The sequence below is a fragment of the Lissotriton vulgaris genome, chromosome 11 (assembly GCF_964263255.1).
Source record: "Lissotriton vulgaris chromosome 11, aLisVul1.2, whole genome shotgun sequence".
Classification (NCBI taxonomy): domain Eukaryota; kingdom Metazoa; phylum Chordata; class Amphibia; order Caudata; family Salamandridae; genus Lissotriton; species Lissotriton vulgaris.
The window spans coordinates 669,054,194-669,081,110 of NC_141699.1; the positions used below are offsets into that span (position 1 = coordinate 669,054,194).

Below are 26,917 nucleotides of genomic sequence, written 5' to 3' on the forward strand. Positions count from 1 at the left end.
AGCCGTGTAGATAATAATCCAATTTGGAGACTATCATGGCTCAGGCAGAGAATTCCTCAAAATAATGATTACTGCATATACGATCCTAGACTTAAATATCGCATAACTCATCTTTTATTGATTGTTTATTGGAGAAAGGATTGAAATCAATTTTCCAGTTTTTAGAAGATATCAAGTTTTTTGTCGGAATTATGCATTAGCCAGTTTATGGTGAATGAAAAACGTTGATACAGTGATTGCTATTGCAAGATTTATCTATCATATACTGCATAAGACTTTTCCCAGTTTAGAATAACTTTCTAAGGGTCTGCTGATTATTGGTGGCAATAGGAGGTTGTTCAACTTATTTGGAATGGGTTATTTTGATGTCTTTGAACTATGTAAGTGTTACCCTATTTTTAATTAATGAAATCAGAGTTTATTTGATTCTGTTCTTTACAAATCTCAAAGGTGCAAATGACATATTTCCATAAAATACAGTCTTGGAAATAAATATCCACTGTAATTTAGGATTGAGAAGCTTATGAAACAACTGAAGATAACAAATACAAGCAATTGATTTCCAGCCTAGGTAAGCCATATTTTTCTGAGCAATCATTCTTGGAAGCTCAACATTATAGCTGGAGGCAATTGGAACTCTAGAGAAGATGTGTTGGACCATAATATTGATACATTTTTACAAGTCCACTTGTATTCAATATTCTCCTAGGCTCTCTGACAAGAGTGAAGTTAAACCAATTTACAAGCTTGAGTGGGAGAAACAGAAAAGCTTGGGTCATGCATCTCCCTCAATTTGTCTAGTGATAAACCATACAGAGTCACTATCAGCTCCCGTCAGAGTCTGCCAGGAATATGTTTTATTTGCGTGAGTTGCTAGAACTCTTTTTTCTGAGGATGCATGCACACAAGAACCAGCACTTTTATTTTTGGAAGGCTTTGGCAGTATGTTAGAGCTTTGTTTCAGTGCAGAAGATATGAAAATGTGTAACTGCAGATGTATACCTCAATCCCTTGGCGTTCTTAATAAACAAACCCTGCCACTGGTCATATGGCCCTGTGATTGTCGGCAGAGAGAAATAAGAAGCGACCGTAAGCATAAGAACATAATCCATTAATAAAACACCAATTCAGTCAATAAAGACAGTTAGTGTGAGTTAACGGGTTTCATTTTCAAATCATTTAATTTTCCATCTTTTATTAAAAGTTGCATTGGTCTCATCATTTGACGTTTATATAATCGATCAATCAATATTTGATTATAAAATAAAATATTAGTCAAAATAAAAGTCAATATAATAATGATGCAACAAGCGTTTTCCATAAAAGAAATTCTCTAATCTATATTAAGATTTTGAGGAAAGGTGTCAGTTCAGATACCCATAAAGAGTTCTGATGAGAGAAATCAAAACATAAGAGTAAATCTTTTACATAATAATCTCAAAAGTATTCTCAGCTAAGAATCAGCAGGCATAAGAAATGGGCTACAACCTCTCATGCAAAAAAGTCTAGGAAACCCAGAAGCGAGTCTCCGGGCAAAATGCCGGGGAAAGGAATCCTAGGATCTGCATCTATTCTAGGAACATGCACTAAAATAAACACCCAAATTCGATGTTGCAACATTATTTTCTTTCTTCTTCATGATGACCAATACGATTTCTGTATGCTCCTGGGAACAGGTTGACTCCTCATTTTCTCTCCAGAGCATAATAGACTTTCAGACATTAGTTCTTGAGTTTTACAACATTGCTTTCTAGCAGCCGGATCTACATTCACATAACTCATTTTCCCTGTTGCTTCTCCTCCTAATGATGAGAACCTTACTATCAGTTGTCTAATACAAACAAGTGTCTATTCACTAGTTTACAGTAAGCTTTTGAAGTAGCAACATCTGCAGCAAAGAGTCGAAAAATATCTTGCACAAACAACTATTCAATGCAAAAAAACAGGACTTTCACTGTTAATTCATTACTTTTCGGTCAACATGCTAATTTAAGGTAATATTTGTCCTTCAATTCACAGGCCTAGAACATTTAAATATGGTTACCAACCACAAATTCGCATTTAGGATATTTATTTTAACATACAATTTGCGCATCATTTTAATAAAGAATGTTGTCAACGAATAAAATCAGCTGCGGCAAACTTAACTGTGAACAAAAGGAAGATACACTTATATAGTACCAAAATAGGAAACATGATTAATGCCAATCTTTGATACAACCCCTGATGGACTAAATTCACTTATTTCCACTTAACGTCTACATTAGCATCAAAATCTTTCCTCAAATAGGAGCTGCCTAAACGGCACACACTCCTACTAGCTTACTGTCGATATTTTTTCCAGTCTGTCACCTGACTTTGGGAAAGGCCAATCTTCACCTGTTTTGTTGTTTTTCAGATATTAAGAGAGCTTTCCTTGGAGATTCTGAAATTCTTCTCTCCGAGTCTCTCCAACAAGCTGTATATCCTATTTTTCAACCATATTTTTTAGAAAGATTAAACCTCTGATCTATTATGTAGGGTGTGAATAAAAATGTAGGAATTCCCTTGAATATTTATCTGAAGCAAATGCATTTCGTTCTAAATATTGTAATTAATGGATATATAACATAAAAACCAGAAACATACTAAAAAAACAAAAAGAAACATTGTTATACTATAAATGTACACAAATGAAATACATGGCAGTTATATTTGTTAATAATACAGTCATTTGTAAAGCGCGAACAGCTACCTCCCGAAGGAGGTGTCCCGGCGTTAAAATAATGAGCACGTGAATAAATGCCCGCCCCATACTGAGGGGGCTCAGCACAAAATAATACCCTGTCATCAGTTATTTTTGTGATACTAAATTGTACTCGGATATGTAGCATGATTTTATTACCCAGTAAGATTGTTGTTGATGCTATATGGATTATAAAATATTTAAATGTTTTAAAATTTAAAAAAAGGGCTCTGAAGTAGAATTACAGCAACACTATCATTAGATTTGCTACTACATGTATGCCCTAAGAAAGGATTCCACATTTAGAGCAGGAGGGAAAGTTAATCTATTTGGGACTGTATTGCCCCTGACCAGACCGGAATTGTGGTTTGCCTGGGAGCAAAAGACATGACACTGGTTATGCATTTAATTCTGTGACAGGCCTGAGCAGTGTTGAGACAGGCGAAGCAGAAATTCACACGGCACCTGCAGCAAGTGATGTACTTGCACCCATCTTTGTACTCAATGAGGAGACCGCAAGTGGGGCAAGCACGAATGCAGGGGCATCCAATTATGCCACTGTGAGGCTGGTCGATGGCATTGCATTTCTGAAGTATCACCAGGTTGGGGTCCTTGCACCCCTTATTCCCACATCCCACAGAAGATCTGCTGTCACCTTTCCAGGGTCTCAGACACTGCCAGCAGAACTCATAGTCGCTCCCTTTCTTGTCTTTGCAGATGGTACAAAAGACTCTGGTGCTGCTCTGGTCTCTGCGTTCCACCAAGGACCTGCAGCCAGGGCACTACAATCAGAAAGAGAAATGTTGGCACATTTTTAAAGTTCCACATTGTCTTATCAATACCAGGGAGTTTACAGTACTACAAGTTGTCGACAGATTCACACATGCAGAAAAAGTGACAGATTCTGTGACAATTTGCATAACAGCAAATAATTAGATCTATGCACCTTCACAAATACATGTCCACAAGGGACATTTGTTCAAGCAAATCCAAGATTAATATGGTACAAATGTGCAAACTCCATTATTTATCCATTTGTGCAAAGTGGGGGAGAATAGAACTGGGTCTTGGACAGTGGCAGTGTCCCCCGAATTCCACGTCCATCACAGAAACACTTAATGGAGGTGAATTAAGACAGAATGGCCAGAATAGGGAGACGAGAATATACTGGCAGGATGCTATCGCTAACATCTGATCTAAATACCATAAAAACATTTGTGTCGTTGTGAAAACTGACAAGCAGATAAGGTTCATGGGCAGAAACAGAAACTAAACACAGCTCAGAGACATGATTGAGGAAAAACCCAAATTACTTGAAAACTCCTCGAAGTGGAAAATCAAATGTGCACTACTATGAAATCACCCTGCAGGACCAATGACAAATAGGGGAAACAATTAGGAATCCTAAAGCCTGATGATTATTGGAGCAGAAGAGAACATGTGTCAGTAAATCATTCAGTCAGGTTTTTTTGTTTATTTTTTTTAACCGGTACTCTGCTTTATTAAAATATTGTTGATATCATAATGCTATGCTATATAATATCATTATGCTATTTCTATATTCTTCGTGCTCACTTCCTGCCACTATTGGCAGATCATATCTACGCTGTCAGTTTAAATTCCACATCTCTTGTACACACCAATGTAATGTTTTCTTTTTGTGTTTAGCCGCATTTATCTGTTTTGTATTTGATATGTAATTCATGTACTCTGAAGTTCTTATGTAATGTAACAGGCTCTATTGTAAAGCATTCTAACACCTTTGAGTAAAGAACCTGCTCAGTGGGGTAACAAAACTTGAGGGGGCCCCCTTGCAAAGTACATGAAGGGGGGACCCCATTCTCCGTGTCAATCAAGAGCTCTCAGGCCAGCGAACCGCCATACTGCAGGGGCTCATCCAGCCATAAAAACAGGATTCTGATTCCTCCATTGGTCACATCCGCCCTTTTATCGGGCGATTTACATATATCAGTAAATACTGCTGCTGCGCCCTCCAGCAAAGGTACATAACACTGCCGCCAGCTGGCTCACCAAACTCATCCTCCTACTTGATGTCTCACCTTCAAGCGAAGCCCGCTCAGTTAACTACCTCCAAACACAGACCACTACCTTTGTGCCTGCTACTAACACATCCATTACACTCTACTCTCACCCCTACGAAACCCGCAGTTATACTTTCCCGCCCGCCTTTAAAACCACCCCTTGGACGTCACTGAAAACCCATTACTGCTGCCCACTGGTCCCCTGTCCACCGCCGACAGAAAGACTGAAGGCCGGTCCTCATCTAATCACTACTTACCAGTAAAGATAGAGCCTTTCAGCTGCTGCCCTCCCCAATGCCACTGTAGTAGTTTAAAACATTTTAAACAAACTCTTCAACTGACCACCCCAATACAGTTCTTGCTGCTAGCCTCTATGGCATCAAAGCCGTTCCTGCTACTTTTCATCCTCTGCATGATGAACACAATAATATTATATGTAAAAGGGTCCGATTTTTTTTCCTCACGTCAACATTAATTTACACTATCTACACCACTAAACCATACCTCCTGTCAAAAGCAAACCTGATCGTATGCATCAAGTACCTCAAGGATAAACACCAGAGAGAATGCCTGATTCATGTAATTAAACCAATAGTGACAACGTTGCATTTCCCCACCCACTGTCAGCCAAGCAAACTCTGCACCCGCACAGTAGCCATCAATACTGGCAACATCTAAAGCGCATTTCCACTTCCTTTCAGTGGCAGCTCCTGATACATATACTTATGACTTCTGGGCGGCATCTACCACAGACCAGAGGATTTTTTGTCTCCCTAAGACTAACTGAATGCTGTCGGCGAACGTCTCTCTTCCCCCTTCCTTACTAATAAATAATGGAAGATAATGAAAAAAATATATAGTATTTTCTTATGCAAATAGCATATCAAGCACTTGCTGCCCGCAGTCCTCACCGGATCCACACGTATCAATATTCTGCTATCGCACCTTTCTGTCAACCCTATTATTATTGGAGATGATTTTTATCCCTTCCGTGAACTGGGAAAATCAGTCCCTTTAAAACCTTTGCTACTTATATAGGCTCGCAAAGCACTTACTTGTTTTTCTAACTTTCGTTGTAAAGCAAACAGGTAACTCATTCTAGGATTGGAATTACTGCTTAGAAGTGTGGAAGTTAATACTGAGACGTAGGATGATTTTTTGCATGTCTGCCAGACACTTGTTCTTCCCTGCATGCGCACACAATGCAACAATACAATTTAGCTTAATAAATTGTTCAGAAATGTACCGGAAGGTAAAGAAACAGCCCATATTATTTTTACAAAAAAAAATAGACAAAAGTCCACTTTATACCCCATGACATAAAAGCCTTAGCGTGCACAGCTTGTCCAAATCCACGGCACCTAATTCAGTCCTGCCATGTACCACGCATCTGGCGTTAGACTAACGCATTTAAGTGTGGTGATCCTCATACCGCACTGAAATGCGAAATCACGCATAACAGGCATTGCACCTCCTTGGGTACCAGTGCTGCTAATCAATGCTGGTGTAGTATTATTTCCATGTGGCTGCCATCTGTTTTCTGGTGCTTCTCCTGTCTCGTAAACGTGATGCGGTACATTTTGTTATGCAGTACAGCTGCCTGTGTGGTAGTCCTGTAATGAATGTCCCTTTTCTATGCCCACAAAATGTTTCCCTATTTCCATAGTATGTCCAGAAAGTTAGGTCTCACGAGGATTTGTTGCAGACGACCTCCTTTCACCGGCAGTCCAACAATGTCAACCGCTTCGAGTGCGACATATACAAGGACTGGTTCCTGACGGGAGCTAGGGGCTGGAGAAGGGCACCGGAGCTCTGGAGTGGGTGATGTGACCCGGGATAACCTCCACCTTCCTGCGGGGAGTGATGTGCAAAAGCGGCCACTCTGCATGGAGGAGCCCAGATCTAAGATTCCAACACGATGACACCCCAGCGCTGAAGTGCCCAGTTTCATTGCTGTTTTGATGTTGGGGAAACAGAAATAACGATGAGTAAGTATCAAAGGAATACATGCAGAAGTCTGTTTCCAGGCTGATTCCTACTTGTTTTCTTTGAAACTTTCACATGGCGGTAATAGCCACTTTCAGCAGCAGACATACCCAAATGAAAAACAAACACATTAATTGTGAAGGTCACGTAACTCCTGTGCCATAGGTGTATTGGTAACTCTTACCTGTGTCAGAGCGTTGATTTCTTCAGATGCAAGATAGATATATAGCTGCACTGATTAGAGGGGTTACATTGAGTAATTGCTAAATGAGTGACAACGGTTTCCGAAAGCTTTACTGTACCCAAGTGACATTGTATTGATACCGCACAATACACTCTCAGAGTGCACAGACATAACCTACCCATCCCATACTGCCATGAATTATTGCTCTTCAGAGGGTTAGTGCCTCCAGTCATCCCTCGTAGTTCCACCTGTTACTGTGATCAGTCACCTTGCAGCCATCCAACGCCTGTTGGCCCTCCTGCGGTCCTCAATGCTCCTCGTTTGACTATTATATATTGAGAGGCATGCTCTAACAGTCTACTATATTGCCTCATCCAGTCTTTCAAGTTCGGGCCTCTGCCTGCTGGTCGCAGGCCTGTGAGGCCCAATTTACACACATACAGAAGAGGCGTCAGGTCCCCCTCCTTCCAGCAGGTGTTGTATTAATGCACCTACAGACCTTGCTCTGCAGACGAGCTGATTGCGCCGAAGGTCTAGGTACCTACCGTGGTGCAGGGAGCTGTGGCCAAACTATAGTTTGGGAGCATCAGAGGCACTACTGCACATACTGCTTCAGGCTCGGATGTCCCCTCCTCACACTTCTGGCTAAATAGAAAAAACGGTGCAGAGTAGGGCAGTCTAGAACACATAGTCCTAAAACATGTTAGATCCCAGTTGCACCCTACCTCAGTCAGAAGATCACTGAGGAGGCACTAGAGGGTAAGTCACTGGGTCTCACTGTGATTTTAGCATCCCAGAAACAGATTGATTACTCATAGATGAAAGCTGCTCTTTTTGGAAGGTTTAATCTGACCACAGATTAGCATTTAAAAAAATCTTTGCAGCATTTCTACGCAGAGTAAACAGACATTATGGGAGGCCTGATTGGACCTTGAATTAACTGTCACTTTTATAGTGCTGGAGTAACCTGGTGCAGGCAAACCTCTGATTTCTGCAGAGAACATCCTATGTTTTTTTTTGTGGAGTTACAGTAACATGTAGCTGATGGAAAACTGCATGGCGCTTGAAAGTTAGCAAAGACACCTGGCAGGCTGGTCACCATGAGGGTGCAGAGGAATACACCTCAATTAGAGCACATTTTCACACTGGTTCACTCATAGATGCCAAGGTTTCAGATTGGTAAGTGTGATGTTTTCATAATTTAACTGTAATAATGGGTGACATTCCAACTGTCTGAATCTGCTCAGTTTTCAGTAGCCTGCTGTTAGCGCACTTTAGTTCAGTGACTTTCTCAATTTCTAGTTGCTCGAATGGGCGTAATTTCTAATATTTATATGTTTCCCTCCTCTTCGTTGCTTGATTTTGCTCACTCATAGTCGTTGAAATGTCACTCATAATTACACTGAAATTATGAAAATGTCACACATCACAATCCGAAACCTTGGCAGGTATGCTAAGTCTACCACACACAGGACATTTGAACATCTCATAATTCCATGCCACGCAATTTAACTATAAATAACTTAACCCTACAACATTCTATACCACATAATTACAATCCTAGAAATTAAAAAACACATATTTCCACTTCACTCTATACCACATAATTCCACATCACATAATAATATTGCACACAACTTAATACCACTCAAAACCACATAATTACACTCCACACAACACAATTGAACTACACATAAGTCCACTTCAACCTATATAATTATACTTCACACAACATATTTACACTCCACTCCAAAACACATAATTACCCTCCACAAAATACAACTCTGCAACATGCTACATAATTCCACTCTGCACAATTATACACCACACAATGCAACATAATTCCACACGTCACAAAATTCCACCATTCATCCCCACACAATTCATCACACAACATAATTACACTCCACATAATACAACTCAGCACCACATAATTTACCTACACGTAATTATGCTCTACTCAATATTGCATTAATGCACTCCACTTACATCCAGTCGATGCCGCATAGCAACATTCCACATAACTACACCTCACACCATGCCTCATAATACCACTCCTCAACATAATTTTCACTCAACAGTGCACACTTCCACACCACACAAATTGAACTCTACACATTTCCATTCCACACCATATAATTCAACAACCTACATAATTCAAACCAACAACACAATTATACAACACACCACATACATACAAACTGCACCACAAAATTCCACATCATGCTACAATATTTAACAGCACACCACATAAGTAAACTCCACTACATCCACTCCACAACACAACATACCATTCCAGATAACCTCACTCCAATACACACAATCCCACTCCATGACACATAATCCCACTCCACATAATTCCAGTACACTCAATACCACACAATTACTATCCACATAATTACACTCACACCATGCCACATTATTTCACTACATACATACAATCCACACAACACAATTCCACAACTAACAATTCCAATCCAAACTACATTTGACTTGCATTTATGCAAATGCATATATTGCAAAACCATATATTGCAAACGCTTGTTTACCTTCTAATGCTTCCCAGCAGATCCTGTTCCTGGAGCTGCAATCCTTCTCCTGGCCCTGTCAGCTCTATGCTGCCTCGTCCTTCTCTGAGACTGTGCCCTGTGGGGAAGGATCCCTCTGACGGTCCCCGCCCCCATCCTTTTTACGGGCCAGGCTCATGGCTCTGACCGAAGAGAAACAATGTAACTTGTTACTTTGTTTCTCTTCAGTCCTGAAGTCACTGCAGCTGCTTAAGAGATAACCTTTCACAGCTCTCTACCGAAGAGCTGAGGGGGCCCGTTCACCTACTGAAGACTGGGGGCCCCCACACCGCGGGGGCTGCGGGGGTGTTTGTTACACCCCTGAACCAGCTGTATAACAATGCATAAATTAATAAATGCTGTGATCTCATGGTTAGCAGTCTAGTTGCTGTCTGACCAGGAATACATCAATACATTCTGTTTCAGAATGTTTAGAATGGGGTTAGTGTTAATCTTGATGGTGACAACTGATGTTGGAGTTGATTCAGGGCTGGTGACTGCAGCTAGTTAGAGGAGATATTTTTGTCAGTTGGTTAACAATTCTTTCAATACCCTGTTAAATGAGGTGTATGATAGAGTTGTCCTAAGCTCGGAGGTAATATATTTTTAAGTTTTGAGCTGTTGCCCTTCTTTTTTTCAGGAGTTGCTGTTTCCCCCTGGGATGTAAGCTAGGTAGGCTGAAATTATATTGATTTGGGCTTCCTCAGTACTGCATGCCATCCTGAGTATGCCACTGCTCTCCATTGGGGGTATGCAGACTCTGTGTAACATTTGTTGTGCCGATTGACATTTCACCTCCTGCACAGCAGCTCCAAATTAAACAGTGCTGCATTCAGAGGCGCTGAAATTACCATGGGCAGGGTGGGGTGGAGTGCAGAGTGGCTCAGTGCAGGGGTGGAACTGGTGAAGTAGGGGAGGACAACCTCGTAAACAAAAAAAACAAGCACTGGTAAATGCAACAATTCAGTCAGGTTAGTTGAAATCCAGTAAACCACCATCTAGGAAACTGATCAAAGATCCAAAAATGAGGTGGGAATTGTATGAATTAAAGCCTGATGATGCTTCAGCATATGCCCCTGAAGGAGTTTATGTTGATGTCACTGAGATCTGGGTTGGTGCTGAAGGCTATCTTGGATTATGCAGTTATAACAAACCAATGCTTTCAGGATCACATGCATGGCTGCCATGTTGGAATCGTGGGAAACCTAACTAGCTGATATTGTAGCAACAAGAATGACAACGAGAATATACTCAGAACCAAACCTGCCAGACAAATGCGCCTCAAGGTGGAATCCAAAACCATTCAAGCCCAAGTTAGATATTGCCAGCAAACCATGGAAAAAACACTGCAGTGATCAACTCACACAAAGACATCAGAGACTAAGAAACCAGAAGGTGCTTCTGAAGAAAACTATAGGAAGAGACTAGGGGGATCTTTGTCCTGAATGCTAGCCCCAGGCCATACACTGTGAAAACTGGTACCAATAGAGTTAACAGCCAATCCATTGCTAATTCTAATGCAGTTAAGACCTGCCCTAAATTTTAAAAAATCCTACACAAAGTTTACTGTAGCCGCCCTAAGCAAACATACAAGGTTCTGAACAGCTTTCAGACACATCCAACTGGGCATACAAGAGCCTCATCAAAGAGCTTGGGATAACCTCTTGTGGATCACAGATTAATGCTTATTATCCATTGAAAGACCCTTTTTTGCCTGCCCCTTTCAACATAGTGGAAGAGAATGATTCCACTATTCCCATGAATTTAAAGCGAAAATGTATACGGCCAACAAAATTATGCATCTTATTGTGTGGATAATCAACAATCCAAACTCTAGATACACACAACAAAGACATCAGATCAGTTTTAGTCACTGTATTCATGAAAGTGTAACAGATATTTGGTAACAGTGTTATAAAGGGTAAATGGTGCAGTGCTAAGTGCACAAAAGAGACCGCAGGCGTAAACAGTAGTTTAGGAGCATGTTTATAAAATAGAAGAGATCAATTTAAGCCCACCAGAAACAGCAGTGGCATGAATGAAGTAAATGCTGGGGCCTAACAAAATGCTCTAAGTATGGTGTTAGTGCTTTACAACAGAGGCCACAAATCTATACCACCTCCTCCTCCTAAAAGTGAAGTTATCTTATCAAGTTAATTCTGAGCAAGTCAATAAAAAAAGTTCAAAAGCTCTTAACATTTATAAGTATTATCTTGGTAAACAGATTTAAAGCTGGCCTTCAGGGGAATATGTCTGGATGATTAATTGCACTTCCCTGTTTGATCTAGAACGGTGATGGAAGCAATTAAAAGATGTGTTTAAATAGGCTACTATCACCCCATCTAACTGATAGATATACTTGCTCATCAAGTGGGCGGAGGAAAACAAAATCATAAATCCCTGCCAACACGGCTTTTCAATTGTATAGGCAGAATAGAGCAATGTCTGAACCTAGGGAAACAACCTTTACAATACAGTCATTACATCGCACTACCTTTACAACGCAGTCATTACAACGCAACATCCTTTACATCGCATGCCATTACAACGCAGCCATTACCTCGCAAGTCACTACAACACGTCATTACAATGCATGTCACTACAACGCATACCATTACAACGCATATCATTACAACAAATAGTTTTTACCCTTACACTATCCAACACTTACTGTTGCACTCACTGGAGTGAGAATAGTAATGTTTACACCTATACTATCCAACACTTACACTACTTACCCTACGGTTGCACTCGATGGAGTGGGAACAGTAATTTCTACCCCTACACTATCCAACACTTACCATACTGTTGCACTCACTGGAGTGGGAATAGTAATGTTTACCCCTACACTATCCAACACTTACCTTAAATTCAATGTAATGGTATGTGTTGTAATGGTATGTGTTGTAAAGGTATAATGCGATGTAATGAAATGCGTTGTAAATGTAGTTTCTAAAAATGCGTTGTGATGGCAAGCAATGTAAAATCATGCGTTGTAATGGATATTGCGATGTAAAAACTGCGTTACATTGTAATACCAAACATTCTGAACCTACACCTCATATTAGGTCAATATACTGTGGCTAAGCAAACCCAATTATACCTCATCTTTATGGACTTGTCTTTGGTTTCGAATGCATCAACCGCACTAAACTATGGCAACTTTTACTGGAAATGGCGCTGGATGTGACATTTGTCTATCTTGTGGCATCCTTGCATAAGAACACAAAGGCTAGGATTATTTATTTATTTATTTATAGTCTTGTATCGCGCCTGAATCAGCCCCGAAGGGGTATCTCCGCGCGTGGCTTCTGAATGAGTAATGCAAAACTATAAGTCGGAAAGGACATAGGGGAGACTAAGTTAGTCCTGTGTAAACAGGTAAGTTTTTAGTTTCTTCCTAAAATTAAGAAGGTGAGAAATTTGCCTTAGCTGGGGGAGAAGGGAGTTCCACAGCATTGGACCTTTAAGGGAGGGGGCACGGCCACCCTGTCTTGCTCTGTTTACTTTGGGAACGTATAACAACATCGTGTTGCTGGAGCGTAGGGTACGTCCAGGAGAGTAAGGCAGAAAGACATCTTTCAGATATTTAGGACCAGAACCGTGGATACATTTGTGCATAATACAGCACAGCTTAAAATGAATCCGCTGTTGCACTGGGAGCCAGTGAAGCTGGGAGAGGAGGGGACGGGAGGGTGTGCGGGGAGGAGCATTCAGGACAAGTCTTGCCGCGGTGTTCTGTACTACCTGCAATCTGCGAAGTTGTTCCTGGTTAGCAGATATGAGTAGACTATTGCAGTAGTCCACTCGTCCAAGAACTAGTGCCTGAACCAGCGTCTTCCTATGGGTGTTTGGTAGGAGGGGGAAAATGCGCCGTAAGAGACCAATTGTGCGGAAACATGTTCCCGCAACCTGACTAACGTGATCTTTCATGATCAGGGATTGGTCCAGGCGTACCCCCAGGTTCTTGATGGTTTGCTTGGGCGCTGGGACAGGACCGAGCTCCATTGGCCACCATTCCGGGGACCAGAGCAGGGAGGCCCCTCCAAACAACATGACCTCGGTTTTGGTCACGTTGCATTGGAGGAAGTTCTGGGCCATCCAACCTGCCACCGCTCTCATACCGTCTTGGAACGACTGCATGACTGCGGGTGTAACGGTTTGAAAGGGGAAAAGCAGCTGGGTATCGTCAGCATAAGAGATTGGTGAGAACCCGTGAGATCTAATAATCTCTGCCAAGGGGGCCACATATACGTTAAATAACGTGGGGCTTAGACATGAGCCCTGTGGCACCCCCTTGGTGAGCTTCCTGCAGACAGATTTATAGGAGCCTAATTTGACACCTTGTTGTCTGTCTCCGAGGAAGCTCTCCAACCACGCAAGGGCGGTCCCTTCTACTCCAACTCCCTTCAGACGGCCGAGAAGAACTTCGTGTGACACCGTGTCGAAGGCAGCGGACAAATCCAATAGCACCAGAATCACTGAGCTCCCTCTGTCAAGTGACATTCTGATGTTATCTGTCACTGACAGAAGGGCTGATTCGGTGCTATGGTTGGGCCTAAAACCAGATTGCGAGTGGTCTAGGCCGCCCGCTGCCTCGATGTAGTTGGACAGGTGTGTATTAACATGCTTCTCGGCCATCTTGCTGTAATAGGGTAGGAGCGAGATAGGACGGAGGTTGGAAAGCTCCGTCCAAGGAAGGGCCGCATTCTTGCGGATTGGGTTCACCACTGCTCTCTTCCATTCAGTTGGTACTTTTCCCTCTTTAAGGGACTGGTTGATAATATCCAGAATGTAAGGGGCTAACAGGGTACGAAGAGGGTTTAGGATTTTAGCGGGAATAAGATCGTCCGGAGATCCAGATTTGACTTGAGTCATTATTGTGTCAAGCTCTTCAATATTTATAGGAGGGAATGTAGTTAGGGTAAAGTTTGTGTTCATATTGAGGGAGGAGGCCTTATGGGAGTCGCTATTGGGTTGGGATCCTAGGATTTTGCCATAAATGGATTCTATTTTATTTTCAAAGTAAGATGACACTTCTTCACATAGAGTTAAAGAAAAGTCGTCTGGGCATATACATGCCGTGGGTTTTACAAAAGTGTCGAGAATCCTATACAATTCTCTAGGAGAGTTATCGGCTTCCATGAGCTGTTGAGCGATGTTGTTTTTGCGGGCAGCCTTGATGTGTTTGTAATAATTAGCTTGGGCTGCACGGTGTGCTTTTTTATTATCCTCAGAATGTGATTTCCTCCATCTTTTCTCTATCCTTCTACATTCTTGCTTCTCTTTTCTTAAGGCCTCGGTGTACCATTTTTCCTGTTTGGCCACCGGAAACTGTCTGAAAGTTTTCATAGGAGCAATTTTGTCAATGGCTACCGTCAGAGTTTGCTGAAGTACGGCTAGCTTTTGCTCTACTTCGTCAGTATCTCTGATCTCGGGTTTTTTCCACGCCTTTTCTAGCGCATCCAGTGTAAGTTTGTGCCACTGTCTGCGTGTAGTGGATGGGAGGGGTTTCTGTGGGGGAGCCTTATTAACTTTAAAAATGCTAAACTGTATTAAAAAGTGGTCTGACCAGTGGACTTGGATGGGTTTATGGCACCGAATGTTATCGAAGTTGGTAAGTATCAAATCGATACAGTGACCGCCTTCGTGGGTGGGATCCTGATTCTTTTGTATTAGACCGATAGTAGTCATGTCAGTCGACAAAGTTTTAGTCCCTATAGAATCACATTGGTCAGTATGAACATTAAAATCTCCAAGGAGAAGAAAATCCTCATTGGCCCGCATATAAGGGCCAAGTATCTCTAAAAGAGATGTGGAAAAGCTGGGGCATGGAAGAGGAGGGCGGTAAACAAGTGCACCTTTGATGGTCTTTCTATTAGGGAGGATAATTCTGAAAACCATTGTTTCCATATCTCTGCAGCATTGTCTATCTAAAATGTCCAATTTCATAGAATCTTTATAAATTATAGCAATGCCGCCGCCAATTTTGTCAGGGCGGTCAGAGTGGTGAAGTTTATAACCCATAGGTACTCCTAAAGTAATGGCAGCCACCGTGTGGGGTTTTAGCCAAGTCTCGGTAATAAAGCATAGATCTGGGGATAGTGAGTGTAATAAGTCCCAGATCTCCGTCTGGTGTTTAGGCATAGAACGGACATTCAGGAGAATGCATTGTAGGTCATTATGAGATTTGCAAGGTTCAGTAGGGTTGTTTAGTACCAAAGAAGAATAATGACATTTGTAGCACGAGAACGGGCCATTGAAACAGGTTTGGTCAAAATGGAAATTCATACCAGACATGGGGTACAACAAAGGAGCGTGCTCGTCCCCTTGCTGTTTGTTTTGTACATTAACAAACTTAGCTCCCATCTGATCCTCTGCACCCCGGATGTGCCTATGATAAAAGGCACCCCACTTCCTGTTGTGTTATATGTAGATGATGCTGTATTATGAGATTGCACACCCAAAGTTCTGCGCTTGCCAGTTGATTAATTTGTGCAATTAATGCACACCCTTGATTTATTAAGTTTTTTTTCCAAATCATTACCAATGGCTAGTGGTTCTAAGAACACTCAGCTCTCAAGTTTAGTAGTAGGAACAAACCATTTGTTAAGCACAAGCATTTTTTCTTATCTGGGGGTTACTTTTTTGTGCAGCTAGTTCATGGGCATAGAACATAACGCAGCACAGGGCGAAGTTACCCATGGGAGTAGGTTCACTTTTTAGCTTCAATTAAGTGATGTTATGCTGTTCCTCAAGAAGGGGAAGTCAACGTGAGGCTGGAAACAACTGAGTCCCAAAGTGATCTACAGTTGGAAATCCATTTGTTGGATTTTAATGCCCTCACATTCCATTTCAGGTATCATGCTTCATCATATGGGCTGCTCCTGATTGGGTCAGCGGTGCAATACCCAACGGGCTCACCTAAAAAGGGGCACTTTGTCAGAGATCTTTTATCCAACAGCCGTATGGTGAAGTACGGGTGTAGGGCCAGAAGTGTGTAGATGTGTTGGTGAGTTAAAATAGGGCTGGGAGTACCTGGCATAGATTAATGTATTCTGGGGGTCTCCTACCCTAATTAAAAACAGTGAACACAGCACTCATCGGAGTACAATGTCTCCTATTGGTGTGTCAGTTTTTGAGAGCTAAAGGTCAACATGTTTCTAGCGCTTGTGTTAATTCACTTGCGATTTTTCAAGACCAGGAAAACAGGAACTATCTACACTATAAAACTATAGGTGATTCATTTTAACCACAGCAGGATAAGTGTCTAATGTGTCAATATACATGTAATGATCTGGATCTGCCTTTAATTGGAGAAAAAAGAAGGAATACATTCAGGCATGTACATGAACAGACAGTGATAGACATAGCCTATGTGGTGACTACAAACTCAGATCTATAAATTTTGTGGTGAGCGCAATTGTGCTTGAGGACAATAAAATACGTAAAAACAAAAATAAGTAAAAACAAAGTGGTGAACTCCCACAGTGAGCTATGGGGGTTATACGCCCCTGAGGAAACTCAAAGTTGCAGCAGAAAAGCGGGTTGGACTCACCTACTCGTGTCAAGTATCCAGGCTTCAACAGTACCCGGTGGTCAACACATCAGGCTTTTCTCCTATGTGTGTTGGACTGCGCACGGTGAAGGACCAGGTTTTAGAACCCAGCGGCGTCAGGGAAACCGCCCGATGCCTTCGAGTTCCCCTGCCTTGGCAAACAGAGACACGGGACACTTCTTGATGACGTCAAAGACCAAAGTTTATTGGCTGCAACCAGGAACAGAGGTCTACGAAGCACACACAGGTGGTTCGCTAGAGACTGAACAAATTCAATGAGCGGAGCATGGTCTTTTATGCCAAAAATCAAGCCTCAGGCAACATTCCAAATTAGCATTGGGTTCATACAAACTGACCAATATAAGTGTGACATTTTAAAAGTAGCGTATGACGACAATCCCACTTTCCGTTGTCCAGCCCACCAGAAATGACCAAGCACGTTCCAATATTCTTGTTCGATCAGGCCGGACAAACCCATCATAAAACCCTCAACCCAAATCAGTGATTATGTCGTAAAGGAAGGAGCAGAAACAGATTGGAAGTGAAATAGAAAGGTGGGAGCAGTGTACCATAAACTTCGGCATGTCCTACTCTTTGATCTTTATCTGAGCAGCTGCTTAACAAGGAACTGGCTCAACGAGGTCAGCCTCGGGCAAGGGAGTCAGTTCGGCCAGGTCACTCAGAAGTCAGCTAAGGTGTACGTGTCCCAAAGACTCGTTCGGCCGTAGTCATCGGCCTATGTGAGGGCAACCACACAAAATGGCTGCCGCACAAAAAATGGAACCCGAAGGTTCAAACGAAATCCTTAAATACGTAGTGTTCTCATTGATCGATGAATGCGAAAACGCTCGTACATACTACACTCGTGATTTGCGGTCTGCTGACACCAAAATCGTCTATTTCCGACGATCTTTAGTGAACGGGATCGGAACCACCGAACCTCACCCGCAAACTACGGAACTACAGACCCTCCTTTTGCCCTTACATAGGCAACAGACCCAAACCCATGTCAATCTGAATCTGGATCTATATTCATCAGATCATCGATATGTTGCTGTAGCATCATCCTATTACTTAGTACCTCTCTCTGGACAGGTCTCCTTGCACACGAAGTAGCACAGAGGCCTCAAATAGCAGGAGCACACTGTACACAAAGACAGAACAGGAAAAGGATAGCTAAGACCATCCCAATGACCATCAAAATCTTCCAACCCCAAGTGGATATCAATCCCCATAACCATCCCATCAACGACCAATCTCCTTTGTCCAAATGGACAGAATCGGAGATCTTATGTAGCTTGGAAATGGCCTGGAAGACTGATGGAGCGTTGTCTGGAATGAAAACGCAGCAGCTCGATTGAATCAGTTTACATACTCCACCTCGATCTGCTAGTATGACATCAAGGGCAACTCTATTTTGAAGTGTAATAAGTCTATCCGACTGGAGCTCAGCAGTCAAATTACTAAGGGCACCAGCAGTTTTGACTATGGTGGACTCAACCACTCTCGTCAACTGGCGAATATTCCTGCTGTTAGCCATCGGTCCCCAGAACGGCAGAAAACCCTTAAAGAAATCTCTCAACTCTTGCCCTGCAGTGTCTTCTTGACTAAAGACACCTCTAGCAACTCTTGTCTTATTGTAATCTGCTGCAGCTGTAAAAGTGGGAGGCAACAGGAAAGAAACAAAACATGCGCCCGAAAAATCAGGGGGCAACCATGTATACGCTTTGTCATAGCAAACAAAGTAGGTACCCTTAGCAGCTAAAAATGCTGGGGAAGACTGAGACGTAAATACGTATTTATCAGTACAAACGCTCTTCCCTAGCTGAGCTCTCGGATTCTTGCCATTACCCTGCAGACAATAGCGACCCTGATGGGGTACTATCCAAATCGGTGGAGAACTTTTTGCTCGCTGGTTAACACTCAGACTAACTCCATATCCAGTAATATCCCAACCACTATATGGTTGCTTCTCATCTATCGGAATAGTTTCAACGGCATTAGTCCCTTTAAACATGTCGACTATGCCTCTAGCAGCAGCACTATTCTTCGGATTGTCCTTCGGTGAACGTTGGGGATAGACACTATGGGCATAAATGAACATCGTTCTGTAAGCCCAAATCGAACCATTTAAACTAAAAAGCAAAACTAAGTACGGAATACCCTTATCAGTCATATGGGGCATTAGACCACAGATCCAACAATTTGTTGAGTTCATCACTAACTGGTGTTGGTGCAAAAGTTGAATAAAGGAATTATTGGCAAATTCCAGTCGTCTAACTACCTCATGTTCAGGCAAAGGATGAAAAGAATGAGAAGAAATAGTAGGTGGGGGTGTAGGTTGCACAGTGGGAACAAACGTCACTTTAAAAGAGAATGCCACATAACCAATTATGAATATAATTAAACTCAATAGCAAAAATAAACACAGTATTAAAAAACTTTTCTTTGATATCAGTTTGCATATCTTCTTTCTAAAAAACATTGTCCTTGCAGGTTTCTCCAACTCGAAGAAATCCATCCTAACTAAATATGCTGCTCGCAATGATAGGGTGTTCTATGCTAAGGAATGCCTCTGTCAACCCAGGGCAACTCCCTTAGGCCAACCAGAACCTTCGACCTAGTGTCTCAGGCTTGCACTCCAAAGACTTTCGGCAACCGCGACCCTACAGCTGAACCCGGATGGCGGTTCGAAAAACAAAAATGAGTAGATCCTCGGTGGAGAGTTAACCTGCAAACAGAAAAATCATAAAAAACTTTATTTATTTTTATTTGTCCATGACTCTCGGTCGCAAATTATAGCGGCTTTTTCCAGGCAATTCTTGATCTTTAAACAAGAGTTCAGGCTCAGTAGTGTTCAATCGATTCAAAGGAGGCACAGCTTCTTGTAAAAGATCATCAGTTTGTCTCTCAGAGTTCGTACCAGTCAGACGAGCATCGCTGAATGGCAAAAATCGTGGAACAGTTTCGGTTTCAGAGTCTGGAAGTCCCTCCTGGACCCACTGATCGTACGGTAAGGGCAATGGTGCTTGCTTACAGTGTACGCCGTGGATCCAGTTGTTCTTGCCTTGCACTCGAACTGCAGAACATGTAGACAGTAGCACTTGGTAGGGTCCTGTCCAGCGGGGCTGATCGTTCTTACTCCGCTGAAAATTCTTGACAAACACCCAACTTCCAGGTTCAATAGCGTGGCCTGGATCCTCAGAAGCTTGTGGTAGGCTGCCATGCACCTGTTGGTGTAAAACACGCAATTTAGTCGTCAGTTCGCGCAAGTAGTCAAGCAACACAGGGTACTCAATTTCACTAAACCTGGTTGGCCTTGGCACGCCCCAAATATTCGCTGGGCGACCAAAGACCACCTCATATGGACTCAGACCCATTCTCGAATGCACAGTCATTCTTGTGGACAAAAGTGCTAAAGGCAAAGCATCTGGCCATTGTAAACCAGTGCTCGCTTGAATTTTAGCTAACTTTAGCTTTAGAGTGCCATTATAGCACTCAACTAAACCAGCTGTTTGGGGATGATTTGCAGCATGGAACTTCTGCCGGATACCTAGTCCCTCACACACTCTCTTCATGACTTGACCCACAAATTCACTCCCATTGTCACTCCAGAAAATTCTTGGCATTCCAAATCTAGGGAAAAATTCCTTTATTAGGACTTTCGCTGTGGACAAGGCAGTATTGTCCTTAAGGGGATAAGCTTCTACCCATCTAGAAAAGGAGCAAACAACCACTAAAACATATTTCAAGTTGTTGTCTCCATGTGGATGAAATCTAGCTGCAAAGCCTCGAACGGATACGTAGGAGGAGCAATGACCAGCTGGTGTTGGAGTTCCCTTACCAGGATTATACATCAAGCACACCATACAGTTCTTAACCAAGATCTCTGCACATTTTGGAATTCCCGCATTCTGCCAAACCGGAGCCAACAACTTACAAATCCCTTTCACCCTAATATGTGCCATTCCATGAGCCATTGTAACAACTGGAAGCACATACGCATCAGGCAACAACCATCTCTGATGCTCGGACAAATCAGTCCAACAACCATTTGAATCCAATCTACCCTTACGTTCTCTTCATTCATTCAACTCTTTCTCAGTAGCTTCAGCTTGAATGGATTTCACACTCTCAATCGTATCTTCACACATACTCTTCTCTGAAACCCATCTCGCCGGACCTGCAACATACATTCGACTCATCACTTTCCTCGCAGTTTCTTTCGCAACTTCATCCGCAAACGCATTTCCGCGACCAACATCATCCGTAACTCTCTTATGGGCACTACATTTCACAATCGCTACTTGCAATGGCAAAGTAAGAGATTCAAGAAGTTCGTTCACCAACTGCCCATGCTGTATCTTCGTTCCATGCGAAGTCAAGAACCCACGTTCACGCCACAAACGCCCAAAGCTATGAGCCACGCCAAAGGCAAATTGGCTGTCAGTATACATATTCACTTGTTTTCCTTTCGCCAACACACATGCTCTCGTTAATGCAATCAACTCCGCTGCTTGTGCTGAATTATGTGGAATACGTGCAGCTTCAACAATCGTATGCAAAGTCGTAACAGCATACGCCGCGGTCGTATCACCATTCGGCAACTTAAAACACGAACCATCAACCCACAAAGTACCATCACACACTGGAAGAGGAGTATCTCTTAGGTCTACTCTCCTTTTCGTTTCTTCTTCAGTTCTCAGAAAACAATCATGTTGTTCTTCAATATCTGTCTCGACTGAAATTGGCAACAACGTGCCTGGATTCAACCTGTTGCATTGTTTAATGTGCACATGACTCGCTAACAACGTCAACTCATAACCCGACAACCGAGCACTAGTTAAATGCTGTGTCTTCGTACGGTTCAACAAGGTATCCACTGCATGTGGAACCATTACCAATAATGTGTTATCCATAACCAAACCATCAGACTGTCGAATTGAAACAGTCGCTGCTGTCGTAGCTCTCAAGCAACTTGGCAATGCTCTAGCTACCGGATCTAAGGTCGATGAAAAGTAAGCACATGGACGCTGCTTATCGCCAAACTGCTGAGTCAACACTGACAATGCACATCCCTCTCTCTCGTGGACATACAATGTGAAAGGCTTACTATAGTCGGGAGTACCCAACACAGGAGCCGAACACAACGCATTGCGTAATTCAGAAAAGGACTTCTGACATTCATCAGTCCAAGGAATAGGATTTGGAGTATCCTTAACAGTGAGAGCTATCAAAGGCTTCGCTAACAAGGAAAAATTAGGAATCCACGGTCTACAGTACGACGTAATACCCCAAAACGCATGTACTTCTCTTTGTGTCGTAGGCACGCTCATTTTCGCAATAGCTTGAATTCTCTCTGGGGTCAGTTTCCTTCCCTCCTTCGATAAGAGGTGACCTAGGTAGGTTACTTCTTGTCGACAATATTGCAACTTTGAGAGAGAAACTTTGTGATGAAAATCAGACAAGTGGCGAAACAACGACAAAGTGGCTTCCCTACATATTTCCTTAGTATCAGCGGCAACTAGCAAATCATCAACATATTGAATAAGGGCTGCACCATCAGGTAAAATCAACAAAGCAAGTTGTGTCTTCAAAGCTTGACTATAGATCGATGGACTCTCGCAATAGCCTTGAGGAGCGCGCTTAAAGCGGAAACTTCGTCCTCCTAAAGAGAATCCAAAGATGTCCCTACTCTCCATGGCAATCGGGATACTGAAGAAAGCATTCTTCAAGTCAATCACCGAAAACCACGTAGCAGTAGCCGGAATCAGGGTCAACAAGGCGGTGATATCAGGCACGACAGGAAATTGTGGAACAACAATCTTGTTCACTTCGCGAAGATCGATGACAAACCTATATACAGGAGGCTGTGAAGAATCTGTTTTCTTCAGAACAGGCAAAACGGGACTATTGCACACATTACCTCTCGTTTCCTCAATCACACCCTTTTCCATCAGATCATAAATAATCGCTAAAAGTGCACGCTCACCATCACTCGAGATACGGTACTGTGGAATGCGCAGTAACTTAGCATTCGTCTTCAGTGTCACAACATATGGCGGAATTTCCAGTAGGCCCACATCATTCGGACCAGTAGCCCACAATGAATCTGGTAAAGAAGAGAATTCAGGTGGAAGACTGTCTTTCGATATGTACATCGGAGAGATCACTCTCTCACCCAAGGTAAGATGTACTCCTGATGGAGAACAATACAGCGTTGCATACAATCTCTTCAATAAATCCAATCCCAACAGATTCTCATTACACCCTGTAGTCAAAAGAAGGGGTGCTTCGAACTTACGAGGTCCAACAGAAAGAGACAATGGAGCAGAAATCGGATTTGTAACCGGGGCGCCAGAAAAACCTACAGAAACATTGTCAAAGCCAGACAAAGGTGCGCCAGGGAGTTTAGAGTGCATAATAGAACTCTTTGTAGCACCATTATCTAGCAGAAACGGTTCTGACACACCTGATTCAATCACTTCAACATAGGGTCCACTCTGATCTACCGGAACTGAAACAACTCCCTCTCTTTGTCCATGGCTGTCCTAACAATTATTACCATTCGTTTCGTCGCTTTCAACATAGTAATCATCCATATAGTACTGTGCTGTCCTACCAGACGAACCTTGCTGTTGATCAAAACTATTCATCGAGTTCTGTGGAGGCAAAGAACGCATGTTCTGTCCGCGACCTCTACCTCAAGGCGCCTGTTGAGCACCTCGACCTCTTACACCAGAAGCACCATTCGTACGCTGTAACAAAACCGGACAACTATTCTTGTAATGGCCCTCTTCTTTGCAATACGCACACTAATTAGGCCCATACGGGAAACGCTGTTGAGAAGACTCGTTCCTTTGCGAGTTTCTCGAATATTGCTGAGGTTGCTGATAATCGCGCTGACTAGTAGTACGGGGTGGATAAGCTTGTTGTAGAAGAACTTTAGTCTGCAATTCCTTAGACTTCTTATCCGCTTTCTCTAACTCATCTTTGCGCCTATTTTCATAGTACTGGGCCGTAGCTAAAATCTGCGCGGACGTGGAAACGGCCCAAACACTCTCGGAATCCTTCAACTTAGTGCACAACTCGGGAAGCAAATTATGCACGAACTTGTCAACGAACAATCTCTGGCCACCCTCGGTAGCCATATCCTGACCACTATGATCTACAAAAGTCTCTTCAAACCGCTCGAAAAAGTCGGACACAGTCTTGTCTTTCTTCTGCTTACATGCAGACAACTTGTCCCAATTAACACGCACTTCGGGCATCAAAGTCATCATATAGTTAATAATCCATCCTAACTAAATATGCTGCTCGCAATGATAGGGTGTTCTATGCTAAGGAATGCCTCTGTCAACCCAGGGCAACTCCCTTAGGCCAACCAGAACCTTCGACCTAGTGTCTCAGGCTTGCACTCCAAAGACTTTCGGCAACCGCGACCCTACAGCTGAACCCGGATGGCGGTTCGAAAAACAAAAATGAGTAGATCCTCGGTGGAGAGTTAACCTGCAAACAGAAAAATCATAAAAAACTTTATTTATTTTTATTTGTCCATGACTCTCGGTCGCAAATTATAGCGGCTTTTTCCAGGCAATTCTTGATCTTTAAACAAGAGTTCAGGCTCAGTAGTGTTCAATCGATTCAAAGGAGGCACAGCTTCTTGTAAAAGATCGTCAGTTTGTCTCTCAGAGTTCGTACCAGTCAGACGAGCATCGCTGAATGGCAAAAATCGTGGAACAGTTTCGGTTTCAGAGTCTGGAAGTCCCTCCTGGACCCACTGATCGTACAGTAAGGGCAATGGTGCTTGCTTACAGTGTACGCCGTGGATCCAGTTTTTCTTGCCTTGCACTCGAACTGCAGAACATGTAGACAGTAGCACTTGGTAGGGTCCTGTCCAGCGGGGCTGATCGTTCTTACTCCGCTGAAAATTCTTGACAAACACCCAACTTCCAGGTTCAATAGCGTGGCCTGGATCCTCAGAAGCTTGTGGTAGGCTGCCATGCACCTGTTGGTGTAAAACACGCAATTTAGTCGTCAGTTCGCGCAAGTAGTCAAGCAACACAGGGTACTCAATTTCACTAAACCTGGTTGGCCTTGGCACGCCCCAAATATTCGCTGGGCGACCAAAGACCACCTCATATGGACTCAGACCCATTCTCGAATGCACAGTCATTCTTGTGGACAAAAGTGCTAAAGGCAAAGCATCTGGCCATTGTAAACCAGTGCTCGCTTGAATTTTAGCTAACTTTAGCTTTAGAGTGCCATTATAGCACTCAACTAAACCAGCTGATTGGGGATGATTTGCAGCATGGAACTTCTGCCGGATACCTAGTCCCTCACACACTCTCTTCATGACTTGACCCACAAATTCACTCCCATTGTCACTCCAGAAAATTCTTGGCATTCCAAATCTAGGGAAAAATTCCTTTATTAGGACTTTCGCTGTGGACAAGGCAGTATTGTCCTTAAGGGGATAAGCTTCTACCCATCTAGAAAAGGAGCAAACAACCACTAAAACATATTTCAAGTTGTTGTCTCCATGTGGATGAAATCTAGCTGCAAAGCCTCGAACGGATACGTAGGAGGAGCAATGACCAGCTGGTGTTGGAGTTCCCTTACCAGGATTATACATCAAGCACACAATACAGTTCTTAACCAAGATCTCTGCACATTTTGGAATTCCCGCATTCTGCCAAACCGGAGCCAACAACTTACAAATCCCTTTCACCCTAATATGTGCCATTCCATGAGCCATTGTAACAACTGGAAGCACATACGCATCAGGCAACAACCATCTCTGATGCTCGGACAAATCAGTCCAACAACCATTCGAATCCAATCTACCCTTACGTTTTCTTCATTCATTCAACTCTTTCTCAGTAGCTTCAGCTTGAATGGATTTCACACTCTCAATCGTATCTTCACACATACTCTTCTCTGAAACCCATCTCGCCGGACCTGCAACATACATTCGACTCATCACTTTCCTCGCAGTTTCTTTCGCAACTTCATCCGCAAACGCATTTCCGCGACCAACATCATCCGTAACTCTCTTATGGGCACTACATTTCACAATCGCTACTTGCAATGGCAAAGTAAGAGATTCAAGAAGTTCGTTCACCAACTGCCCATGCTGTATCTTCGTTCCATGCGAAGTCAAGAACCCACGTTCACGCCACAAACGCCCAAAGCTATGAGCCACGCCAAAGGCAAATCGGCTGTCAGTATACATATTCACTTGTTTTCCTTTCGCCAACACACATGCTCTCGTTAATGCAATCAACTCCGCTGCTTGTGCTGAATTATGTGGAATACGTGCAGCTTCAACAATCGTATGCAAAGTCGTAACAGCATACGCCGCGGTCGTATCACCATTCGGCAACTTAAAACACGAACCATCAACCCACAAAGTACCATCACACACTGGAAGAGGAGTATCTCTTAGGTCTACTCTCCTTTTCGTTTCTTCTTCAGTTCTCAGAAAACAATCATGTTGTTCTTCAATATCTGTCTCGACTGAAATTGGCAACAACGTGCCTGGATTCAACGTGTTGCATTGTTTAATGTGCACATGACTCGCTAACAACGTCAACTCATAACCCGACAACCGAGCACTAGTTAAATGCTGTGTCTTCGTACGGTTCAACAAGGTATCCACTGCATGTGGAACCATTACCAATAATGTGTTATCCATAACCAAACCATCCGACTGTCGAATTGAAACAGTCGCTGCTGTCGTAGCTCTCAAGCAACTTGGCAATGCTCTAGCTACCGGATCTAAGGTCGATGAAAAGTAAGCACATGGACGCTGCTTATCGCCAAACTGCTGAGTCAACACTGACAATGCACATC

The 26,917-nt window shown here is 42.9% G+C and overlaps 1 protein-coding gene across 1 annotated transcript in view; it reads right to left on the reverse strand.

Moving 5' to 3' along the window:
- Nucleotides 1-1,148: 1,148 nt before the first annotated feature.
- Nucleotides 1,149-26,917, reverse strand: part of LOC147683311 (E3 ubiquitin-protein ligase ARIH2-like) — a 163,241-nt gene continuing 137,472 nt past the window's right edge. The window contains exon 3 of the mRNA XM_086943766.1: nt 1,149-3,507. Within this exon, the coding sequence (XP_086799892.1) occupies nt 3,046-3,507 (462 nt within the window). The 3' untranslated portion in view covers nt 1,149-3,045. The remainder of the gene's footprint in view (nt 3,508-26,917) is intronic.